At 41.6% G+C, this 12,278-nt stretch overlaps 1 protein-coding gene across 2 annotated transcripts in view; it reads right to left on the bottom strand.

The window, feature by feature from the left end:
* ano10a (anoctamin 10a) overlaps positions 1–11,727 on the bottom strand; it is a 45,834-nt gene extending 34,107 nt beyond the window's left edge. Inside the window, exons 1-11 of one of the 2 annotated variants that reach the window (XM_056286190.1) lie at positions 11,605–11,727; positions 10,231–10,383; positions 7,999–8,196; positions 5,425–5,559; positions 3,499–3,618; positions 2,943–3,127; positions 2,283–2,667; positions 1,019–1,074; positions 815–889; positions 490–678; positions 128–319 (exon numbers count right to left, since the gene is read on the bottom strand). In XM_056286190.1, the coding sequence (XP_056142165.1) occupies positions 128–319; positions 490–678; positions 815–889; positions 1,019–1,074; positions 2,283–2,667; positions 2,943–3,127; positions 3,499–3,618; positions 5,425–5,559; positions 7,999–8,196; positions 10,231–10,363 (1,668 nt within the window). In that variant the 5' untranslated portion in view covers positions 10,364–10,383; positions 11,605–11,727. Of the gene's footprint in view, positions 1–127; positions 320–489; positions 679–814; positions 890–1,018; positions 1,075–2,282; positions 2,668–2,942; positions 3,128–3,498; positions 3,619–5,424; positions 5,560–7,998; positions 8,197–10,230; positions 10,384–11,236 lie in introns of both variants that reach the window. The other variant, XM_056286189.1, reaches the window with a different exon arrangement.
* Between the last annotated feature and the right edge of the window lie 551 nt (positions 11,728–12,278).

Here is a 12,278-nt window from a genome sequence, read left to right as displayed (position 1 = left end):
TGCTACCCAGATGCTCTATAATTGGAATTTAGATGTTATCAGCCACCTGGTGAGCTTTCCTTATAAAGCGATAATTTAGGGTTTTTTTGTTTGTGTAGATTCTGCTGTAGCTCTCGCTTCACCTCACCTGCCAGACCCCAATGTTGGCTGCAGGGTCAGAGAAGGGTCGTTTGAACACGCGGCACATCTTGAAGGCATCTGAGTACACCTCGGTGATGTTGTTTAGCACCACCAGGATGGCAGCTAGTGGATAAACGCAGGAGAACAGGCTGACGTAACCAAACAGCAAGAACAACTCCAGGTAGTCATCAAATGTACCCTGAAGAGATGGCGAGAAACACAGACATGTCAATGGGAGGGCATGCTCACACAGCCACACACAGACACACACACACACACGCACGCACGGAAAAATAAAATAGGTACTCGCATACATTTGGCAAATGTGGGCGTGCAATAACACAACTTATAAAATCGTCTGTTCCCTACCAGGTATGCGGCCATTTCAGCCTCCAGCCTTGCTTGGTCCACTAAAGGCAGCTCCTTGTCATCCAGGGTCTTCCTCTTCTGCGATTTGCGCATCATCTTCTTGTTGCGTCTCCTCTGTAGCCAGTAGGGCAAAAAGGCCTCCATGATCTGGTTCAGTATCTGACTTGTAATCAGCAGGGTGGCCAGACTCTGGGCAGAAAGGAAGAACAGAGAGCTGAAAACCAAAAAAAAAAAAAAGGCAGCTAGAACAGAGTGAGGTGAGCAGAGAGAGAAAGAACTAAGGAAGTAATGCAGGGGAAAAGGAGGGATGGATTCACAGGCCTACCTGTCTGAGCAGCACCATGTCTTGCATCACAAAGGCTATGTAGAACAGCGAGGCGAAACAGTTAAAGAAGTTGAACTGGGGAAAGATGAGACCAGAGGAGGATGAATGTAGTGTTGACATGACAACAGCCGCATCAGGATCACGGCAGGATGAAAAATTGGAGTGTGTGGTAAATTATTAAGGTCAAGGGCCATTTATACTCACCACCAACACTTTAAGGACTAAGTGATTTTGATAAGAAGACTCAAGCCTGTGATTTTCTAAACAGAGGAAAGGAAAAATAAAACATTTTGCTAAATTTTAACAACACAAATAAACTGTTAATACTCTCAGCCCAGCGTTTTCCCACATCACATCAACTCCCTCATCCAACCCAAATACATTCAGGCTGAAGGCCAGCCAGTCCTAGGTAAACCAACATCTTTCATGCTTATTAAACCTTGAAGGAGGACCCCCATTTGTTTCATCTGACTGCCTAAAGGAAAATTTTAAATATCACACAAATGACGTTGGTGTATTTTTGTGAAGTTGCAAGTGAGCAGTGTGCTGTGTTATTGTCTTTGTACCTAATTGTGGTTGTGTAGAATCAAAGAGGTTTTTTTCTATCAACCCAATGCAAAAACCACCATGCAGTTCGCTTCACTACCTATCTAAAATTCAGAGAAAACTGCTTTTCCTTTTTTCCTCCCTTTTTTAAACATTTCCCCCCCACCACCTTTTTCTCCCCAAGTGTACTTGGCCAATTACCCTATTTTTTGAGTCGTCCCGGTTGCTGCTCCACCCCCTCTACCAATCCGGGGAGAGCTGCAGACTACCACATGCCTCCTCCAATACATGTGGCATTGCCAGCTGCTTCTTTTCACCTGACAGTGAGGAGTTTCGCCAGGGGGACATAGCGTGTGGGAGGATCACCCTATTCCCCCCAGTTCCCCCTCCCCCCGGAACAGGCGCCCCGACCGACTAGAGGAGGTGCTAGTACAACAACCAGGACACATACCCACATCCGGCTTCCCACCCGCAGACACGGCCAATTGTGTCTGTATGGACGCTCGACCAAGCTGGAGATAACACAGGGATTAGAACCGGCGATCCCCGTGTCAGTAGGCAACGGAATAGACCGCCATGCCACCCGGACGCCCCTTTTCCTCTCATCTTAAAAAAAAAAATGTTCCAATCCATTTTTCACCACACAACACGTATGCATGATAATCGAAGTTCTCAAAATTTCTCTGTAAGTTACACACACTGCTGAAAAATATTGGCAGTACGTCAAAGATCAGCTGACATAAGTAGTCCTGCATGGTCGTCTTTAAAATGAAGGGAGTCTGATTGGTCAGCTGAACATGCACAGATATCGCAGTTGCACATTGTAACATTGTGGTTATAATGCAAATAACATGAGTCACACACACAGGCATGTATTAAACATAAACCCACACACCCCTTCACCGTATGCCTGACCACTCACCCCACTCAGTGAGAAACTCAGCAGCATATCTGTAAATCAGGTTCATGACCTCTATCACCACAGCATAGATAATACTGGGGATGAACAGCAATATTCCTGTCCAGAAGGTGGGGTCCTCACTGTAGATAGTCAGCGCCCATCCCTCCATCTCAAAGTAGATCATCATGACATAGAATGACAGGTAGAGACAAAGTAGGACAAAGGGCACAGAGACGAGGTAAATGCGAAGTAGTCGCTTGGCGTTGGGATAGAGAGGTTCCTTGCGGCCTGTCACGGGGTTGAACCCCAGGACCCCATGGAAACCGGGCCGAGGCTCTTCAAAGGCCTTCTTCCTGCTCAGTGTGCCCCAGCTGTAGGCTAATGTGGCGCTATACCGCTTCCATACCTGTTGGGTTCAAAGGTCCGTCAGTCAACCAATGAATCAATGATCTATCAATAAACATTGTCCAAGACTGTAATACATAGAATATGTAATTAAAGATCTCAATAAATCACTTATTCAATGTATGTATTGTGGAGTTTTCAAGCATGACATCTACACAGGCCTATTTGAGCGGCTGAATTTCTTGAAAAAAGAGATAAAAGAGCCTAATTTGCCTCTAAGACTGAAAAAAGTTTAAGAGAATTCCTTTAAGAGTATTGAAAACACAGTTTCCCTACCTCAAGAATAACTGTGCACCACAACAAGTTGAAGAAAGCAAAGACAATATATTTATCGTAGTTCTCCCAGTCAAACAGATAGTAAGGCAGACCGATGAGAGCCATGGGAATCAGGGCAAAGGTGAAGTACTCCAGGAAACCAAAGTACAGCGCCAGGCCCTCACCATAATAATGCCTGATGTCATCTGGGCAAAGAGGACGGATTGGAAGACAATGAGTAAGACAAAGAGGGATACTGCCCTCCATTCAGAGCCATCAAAATGATGCAGAAGGAATCTTTCCATCCTATTAGCCTTTTACTGAATCATAACCCAACCAAAGGCACAAAATGACAAAGATGAAGGATAGTGATGGGCATATGAAGGACATAGAAGAGGGGGTATGTTGGCATATGAGAGGACTAAAAATGACAGGTACTGTATATCTAGCATATTCTCTGACAATGTCAAAATTAGGTTGTTTTTTTGTTTTTTGTTTTTTACAAGGATTATATACATATAACGTACACAAAGCTGTATTTCCAAGACAGATATGACTGGCACTCTCTCCAACTTACTGAGCGGCTGGAAGGACAGTTTCACCTTCTGGTACCAAGAGAAAGAAAGTCTCTTCAGTTCCTCCCTCTCATGGAGAGGAAACACCTGAATTAGAATCCCCTTCGACTGCAGTCTGCGAACTGAGGACGGAACAAGAGAAGACATTACGTTCTGTTTTTCGTGATATTATCTTTGTCAGAATTTGGCACTGTAAACCAACCAAAACTGGCATGTTTCCAATGAGAAATTAAGGGAAGTTGTGAAGGGGACCGTGAAGGGGACTTAAGCGAGGGGATGTCAGCGATGTTGAGAAAGGCATTGGAATAAAAAAAAAAAGACATTTCATTTTAGGAGAGGAACAATAAAAGCACTGCTGCATGTTTTTACTGCTTTCATTAGTTAGTCTCTGCTCTTTTTTTCCCTAAACCAAACAAATATCCCACTCTCTTCTCAAAAACAAGAACATACAGACAATAGCTGGGACCCACAGATAGTATACAATGCATTGTCTATGGTGATAATTCTTTTTGTCTTGCATTGATTGCCTAAATATGAGTCGTTTAAAACACTATCATTTCATCTGTCATTTCTTGAGTGCATCATTTGCTGAAAATTATTACATTGTGATTTCATACATTTTGTCAAACACAGACGCTGAACAGAGGACCTCTATCTGCTCGGCAAGTTCATTGCTTTCTTATCTTGCCATGGGAATAATTCACCTCATTTGCATATTTATTGTTTCCATATTGCAGCCACTGAGAATGAGAGGAAGTGGGCGAGCGAGAGAGTGAAAGAATGAGTAAAAAACTGAGTGAAAGAGAGCGAGAGAGGAAGCGAGGAAAACATGATATGTTCTCTCTGCTCCTGGGGAGAGGAAAAACTAAACTGCTTTTCTCTAATCATTATAAATTATTATAAAAAAGACGCAAATTATGAAAAACACAAGAAATCAAATGAATTATCCAAATTCCAGGTTATCAGTGATAAGAAAACTCCCACCCTGGAAACTCAACTATACACAGAGAAAAAAAACAGAAAAGAGTATCACACTAGCTGACGAAAATGGTGGAATCGTGTAAAATACAGTCTGTGTACATAAGAAGTAATAATAGATCATCCCAAAATGAAAGAGGATGCACACTTTGATTTTTATTCTTGCGATAAATGCAGTGATCAGTTTGGTTTGGATTTTGGTTTTAGATCGATTCACTATGACCTCGTATTAGCCATATAACAATCATCAATCCATCCATTATCCAAGCCGCTTATCCCACTTGGGGTCGCGGGGATGCTGGAGCCTATCCCAGCAGTCATTGGGTGGCAGTTGGGGAGACACCCTGGACTGGCCATTGGTCCATCACAGGGCTGACATATTCACACCTAGGGACAATTTAGTACGGCCAATTCACCTGATCTACATGTCTTTGGACTGTGGGAGGAAACCGGAGCACCCAGAGGAAACCCATGCAGACATGGGGAGAACATGCAAACTCCACACAGAGGACAACTTGGGACGACCCCCAAAGTTGGACAACCCCAGGGTTCAAACCCAGGACCTTCCTCCTGCGAGGCAACCACTGCGCCACCGTGCCGCCCCATAAAGCAATCATTTCAAATCATTATTGTTACTTATGTCAAGACTGTTACCACTAGCTTTGGCAACAGAGGGATGTAAAAAAAATCATTGCAATACTAATTTACAGAATAGAAAGAAAGAAAGAAAGAAAGAAAGAAAGAAAGAAAGAAAGAAAGAAAGAAAGAAAGAAAGAAAGAAAGAAAGAAAGAAAGAAAGAAAGAAAGAAAGAAAGAAAGAAAGAAAGAAAGAAAGAAAGAAAGAAAGAACGAAAGAAAGAACGAAAGAACGAAAGAACGAAAGAAAGAAAAACACATTTCAGGCTGTTGTACATACTGACTCAAAGTTAGTCAGCAATAGAAAGACTCACTGATGGATTTTCCTGGGTAGAGTTTGGCATGGCTGTATCCTGGTACGTGTGTATCGTCCTTGGCTCTCAGTGTGTCAAGCTCATGTTTTATGACAAACTGACACTCAGCCATGCTAAGGAACCCATCCCCATCTCCTGGAGAGAGAGGGGGGGGGGGGGTAAACTCATTTAGGCTCAACCAATTTATATCACATCAAAAACAAAATTGCATCATCTACTGGAACAGACAAACAAAAATTGCTCAGCAAAATGCAAAACTATTTGGCCCTAAACAGACAGTACACTGAGAAAGAGTATCTGACCACAGTAACCGATGAAGACTGAGCACTACTTTGACAATGTACAGCCTGGCCATTGAAAAAGGCGCAATGTAGGGAAGAAAAACCTGCACTCTCAAAAATGTATTTAGATTTTCAAGGAGCATGATAAATGAACATGCTGCAGACTAAGCCATCATCAGCGTTTGAAAAATGTATATGCAATAAGCCCAGCACTACAGAAGTTTGCCTATGTGATGTCATCCACGTACACAAGAAAATAGACTACACCATTCACAAATACAAGAAATAAGTGTGCATACATTTACAAAAAATCAAGTCAGCGATAGTTCCTCATTTAAACCCTTGAGGTACACCATTTGTAAAGCTTCTCTCTGCAGTAGTGGCACGCTGTCTTGAAATCAAAGGGTGCAAACATCATGACACAAGGTGGAAACTTCCGGCCACAGGAGATCGTTCATTATTTTAGATGTTGCTTTTGTGTTTCGTAATTCTGATCTTCAATTCCCTTTATTCTCACCCAAACGGAATACTTTTTTTTCACATTATGAAGATGTGGAAAAGAGTCACCCTTGATCATCATTCACAGTTAATACAATTCTTACATGGGAAACTGCCTGGAGGGAGACAGTTACTTTCAAAATGTAATACATTGCATATTACTAGTTACTTTCATTTGAAAGTACACGTTACTTTAAAATATTACTGTCTGTGTAGAGTAATGCATTAGTGATTACACTACTTTTGCATTGCTTTCACCAAACTAACCGCAGAAGTACTACTAGGCAATATACAATGGAAGAGGGCAATGTCGTTTCACAGCGGGTAATCAAAGCACAGAAGCTCAAGTCTATTGCGGTTTATTAAAAACCCAGTGGTGGGCGATATTGCATAGCCCGATGACACTGTAGACCTGAAACAGCTTATATTAACCATTTATATTAACAATAGTGTGACCATATAGAACAATTAAATAGCCTAGACCTTTTTAAATAAATGAATGGCCTTGGACACAGGGACGGGCAGGCAGGCAAGGATCAAAGTCTGATAAATTATGTTCTTGTCCTTTTTACTTGATAAACAAAGTAATGCGGATTCACACTTTTCGAAAATTTAGTCTACTACATCGAATTTCACAGGAAATCCTTTGGGGATGTTTTTTTCTGGTGACGCTCTGGTGGAAGTGACCTAAATACACCATGCATGTGAATTTTTCTTAAAGTGGTGGGTAACTGAGCTCAAATCTGTGTTTTGGGATACCCATACCCCAGGAAAACATATCAGTAACCACCCAGCCAATTCTGTATGATTAAAAATGTTGCAAAGTATATAAAACAAAGCTTCCAAAACGTGTAAAAATCTGCAGCGTCCACTGGTTTCAGACTCTGGGGGCGTGGCACCGAAAGGACGTCACCAAGGAAGCCGGCCAAAAAATTAAGAAAGGAAAACGGGAAAAATACCCAAAAATGGTCTAACTCCGCAAATCAGTTCTATACATGGTTCAACACATTTTAAAATGTAAACAGCAATACATCTCCCACATTTATAAAGTATTTTGAAGCAAATCTGTCAATTTGGTTACCCTGCTCTTTAACAATACACAAATATTATTATGGTATTAAGCTGACCTTTCCAGTTTTTGTTTTCCAGCAATTATATTTCTGAATGTAAATTTTGTCGTGCTAATAAAGCACACTTAAATTGGACTGAGAGAGAGAGAGTTCAGTAACCAATATCAAACCCACAACCACAAAAACCCCTTGAACAGCTAGATATCTCATTTAAATAATGTGGATGTATTGTGGTGTGTGAAGCAATAATGCAAGTAAGGTTTTAAAACCGACTTGCACTACAGCTACAGTGTCAGTAACAGAGATAAGAAGCAGGCCACCCCTGAGTTTTATTTCTTTATCAGAGTATCTATCTTATATCTATCCATCCTGCTAAAATGCAGATAAGAAAATTATAATGCTAACTAAAGTGACATGGATGTAACGGCAAATGTAATCCACAGGGAAGGATACAAGACCTGGGTACGTTTGCCTGTATATACCATCAAAATAATGACTGCGGGTATTTTCCATTGTCACTTGCTCATATCTCAAACTCCCAAAACAAACACCGAAAGAAACCACCGCATCAGCGTGCTAATCTGTGCAACAGTCAGCACTCGATTTGTCTGCATTTGTGCTAATAAACTAGCGTGGTGCTACGCAAGCTCAGCAATTTTGGGGTGACACTACACGAGCAAAGCACAGGTGCTCACAGGGAAAACAAACAGCCAGCATGCAATCACCTTTAAAGTCTTTGAAGTTGTGCTTGTTGGTGTAGGTGAAGACCCTCATGGAGCCATCATTGAACTCCTTGAAGAGGCCCAGATCCTCGGCCCCGGACAGCAGCCTCTGCCAGGAGGCCCCCACCAGGTACAGGTTGGGGTTGTCCTTCCCAGAGACCACAGCCGCAGGGCTCAGCTGCTCCACCAGCAGCTCCGCACCTGAGAAAAGCAGATAGGGGATCAGATCACCTACAAACATCAGGGAGTTCAAAGGGGGAAAAATAAACATCTACAGAGGGCGAGGAGTGGAGTGGAGGGCATGACTTTGCAGAAAACTGCTCAACAGCTGTCTACCAGAGAATAATAATTCACTTCACTCGTATAGCACTTTAAGATAACTGTTGTGCTTTACAAAACATTTATTACAAATAAAACTCATTTGTTTAAGTTAAATCTATTTATTAAATCTATTTTAGTATTATTAATCTATATATTATCAAATCTAATTGAATCTATTTTTTGGGGGAGGCGGTTGCTGTAAGTCTATTCAATTGCAAAACGATAGCTTTGCCAGGTGCTGATGATTTCTGATTTCATGATTTCTGACTTTAAAAACCTGGGCTCCAGCCCAGCCCAGAGTTTTTATTTTGGTAAACAAAACAGTACAGGGTGCTCCACCTTATAGACTTAGACTGCTTTTATTTTGACATTGCCTTATATGCATGTGTCATACATACAAGAGAATTAAATTATATTTCACAAGGACCTCAGTGCCACATAAAAAAAAATAACACACAATAAATATTAAAAACAAAAAGTGCATTAAAAACAAGAATTACTCCACAGACCTAAACATCACAAGCACACCTGACACAGACAGTGAGTAAGATGGTCAAAAAGTCATTTTATGGAAGGTCTAAGTGTTCAGGCTGTTGAGGAACCTCACAGCCTGAGGAATGAAACTGTTGCATAGTCTCATGGAGGCAGCACGGATGCTCCAGTACCTCCTGCCAGAGGGTAGGAGGGTGAAGTGGATGTGGGAAGGGTGAAGTGGATGTGGGAAGGGTGGGTGGGGTCCTTCACAATGCTAAGAGACTTCCAGGTGCACCGTGCATCAAAGATGGCCTGGATAGATGAGAGAGCTGCTGTATTATAGATATTCAGTGTCCTACAAAATGTTAGGTTACTTAACGTAATCCCCGGTTCTTTGATAACAGAGTGACGTGTTTCACTAGCGGCGTGACCAATGGGTCTTCATGTATTTGCCTAAAAATGCATTTCAATTTTCCAATAGCATTTCCAGCTTTGCGACACTACTCCAAAGAATCCAAAAAGTTTTGTCATCAAACCAAGAAATCACATAATAAATGCCACTCCAAAAGTAGAAAAAATATAATCACCACTTTTGAGAAGGAGCGAAACCTTCGCGACTACGAAAGCATTAAAAACCAACACTGAGCTGGCCATGCTACTGTTGGACAGGTGAGCAGCATGGTCATCTCTGCAGGACCTCATGTTAGGTAGCTTGCAAAATTGTGAGACGTCATTAGCGTTACTTTTGTCATCTGTGGACCAGCCTTGCTCAAGGAGACATGATACTGGGAAACTGGGCTTATGACAGACACATGTAAGAGAAGACCGAATTTCTTGACACTGATACAATTTCTACTGGTCGTCAATAATGGTCAATAGAGTAAATAGAGAGAACAAAAATGGGCTTAACCTTTAAAGACAACAGAAGAATGAGATAAAATAACATAAAATATTCAAATGATAATGAAATAAGGAAAGAAATAAGAACACAGACACAAAACGTTTCTATTTTACAAAAATGATTTATCTATTAAAATATCTTTTTTCCAGGGTTGTTTACCTGAGCTCCTCAGGGAGGACATTTTAGGACTCTAATAGTAAAAGTCTGATCTACTCCAGTAATTAACATGAACCTTATGACAGTAACAAGAGCCTGTTCTGTGGTGCTAAGGCTGCATTCAGACTCATGCAATATTTGATATGTATTCCTTTTTCAGATCTGGCTGAGCATTAGAATTTATCAGTATATATCACATTCACTTGTTTGACTTTTATCTAGATGTGAGGTTGTGTGGTTGCCCCATAACACCTAAACAATCACCCTTACTCTACCACTATCCCTTATCTCCTTCCATTCCCTATTTTTTACAAACTTTACCCCTTATCTTTACTTTTACCCTTAAGTGAGTGAACTGTTATGTGTACCGATAGCTTCAATACCTCCATTTTGTTGTGTGTCTTTTATTCGGTGTAGTAGCCATGTGATAGCTTCCTCCTTGGTGTCCGAGGCCAGCTCCAGCACCACCAGAGGAGTGAACCTGAACCCATCAACATCTACTAATGGTTGATACATCTTCTCCTCACCCACAGCACCTGTACAAGGAACCAAGTAGGAATATCAAGGTCAAGAAGTAGCCTTTTTCTCATTCCCAGTGCCCTTCTTTTACCTGGTAGGTGTTCTTTAGAGATACTAGGTGAGAGTGAGAAATGGATGACTTTGGAACTGGCATAATATTTGTGAGCTCGAGCATTTTGTGAACATCGAACGTCAACTGCGTTAAATTCAAATTTTATTGCAGCCGATGTGAGTAGAGGGTTTATGCTGAGGTCAATCATGCAAAATAGCCAGGTGACAATATATACTGTATGTTGTTTCAAGCCTAAAGCATAAAGTATTCATAAAGATCAGAAATAAAACTGCAAAATGTGTCTTGTAGTTGTCATAATAAGCACAAAATAAAATAAATTAAATAGATATTTGCTCAGATAAGTAATTTAGCAAGTTTTAGGGCTCCCTGTAATTCAAAGTAAATATTTGCACATTGCATGCAAAAGTCAAGTCAAGTCAATTATACTCCACCCAAGCATGCAAACTTGTCCTATGATAAAATGTGGCCTGTTTCTAAGGTGGAAATAAGTCTAAAGCCAACCTCTTAGTGATCGGATGCCATTATTGGACGTCTCTAAGTGATACGGTTAGTAAAGCTGCGGCCTCAGGTTACTGACATGGGGGGGGGTATACAGGCGGGGGGGGCGGGGGTAAGAGCATGTTCCACGGCTACACGTATGTAAGATTCGCCTTAATCAAATATTTGCCAGAACTCTAACGTTAAAAATAGGTCACGTTAAAACAAACCCAAACAATGACAACTTATGACGACACTTTACAATCCGTAAATCGACCATCAATCAACTGTCGACATTTACATTTACACCCCGTACTCACCCCTGTCCCTCTGTCGAAGGCAGGAGAGGGTCAGAAAAGGAGGGCAACAAAACTGTCAACCGGATCAATACACGTAATTGACAGCCGATAGGCCACTGGAATCCTCTTTTATTCCACGTCACTAATCAGCGCAGCACACTTCAGTTTTCGCACCGCCACCAGTGGGTATTCAAGGGACAACGTGACTTCTGCTATAGTTTCATTAGGCCGCGTAGACTATGATAACAACATAATGTTCAGAAACATGGGTGAAATGAGGATATTAACAGCTACTGATTTATTTGGTTCAAATCAGAGCGAACAAAACAGCCGCAAATTGCGGTGCGTATACAAACTGCTTTCTATTGAAGTCATGCACCGATAATTACCAGAGCTCTCCTGTCTCTGGGTGCTTCAGAGGAGCGGCGCTTGGGAATTTGACGGAACAGCTTCTTCCGCGATTGTGTTACACGTCCGACGCAATTGTCGCTTTTGGTGCACTTGTTTTTTCTCTCTTCAAGCCCGCAAATAACAGAGGCGACGCGTTGTCGCGTCAGCGAGCGGAATAAGTGAAACAGTCAAGCACCGCCTGGTGGATTTGTGGTAAAAACTAAATCAGGCGTGCTCCAGTACGTCATTCCGTTACGAGTTTTAACACATCACATGACCCTGGAGAATGGCTGAACAGGCGTCTCCAGGCGGAGCAGGGTAAGTGTGTAGTCTTACTCTGTTTTTTTTTTATCGAATTACTGATATTTTCGTGACATATGTGCAGCAAAGTAAAGTAAACAACAGCAGCGATGATAGGTAATTTATATGATTCGGTGTTACTGTGGTTAAATAGTCTACTGGGCTCAAAGAAATACTTGCTTGTTGTCATATTGTCCGCAGTTCATGTCAAGGTTGACACACAGGTAGCAGTGCTATGCAGTACGCGCTATGAGACACTTTGCCCCATTTAACATGTTTCTGTTATGCTATTGTGAGAACGTCGTAGATAGTTACACGATTACAAATATGTTTGTCAATTTTATTTCATCTGTTTAGTCCCATGATATGGGTA

Source organism: Lampris incognitus, chromosome 9, assembly GCF_029633865.1.
Source record: "Lampris incognitus isolate fLamInc1 chromosome 9, fLamInc1.hap2, whole genome shotgun sequence".
In the NCBI taxonomy this organism is placed as follows: Eukaryota; Metazoa; Chordata; class Actinopteri; order Lampriformes; family Lampridae; genus Lampris; species Lampris incognitus.
This window is presented reverse-complemented; position numbering and strand designations above follow the sequence as displayed.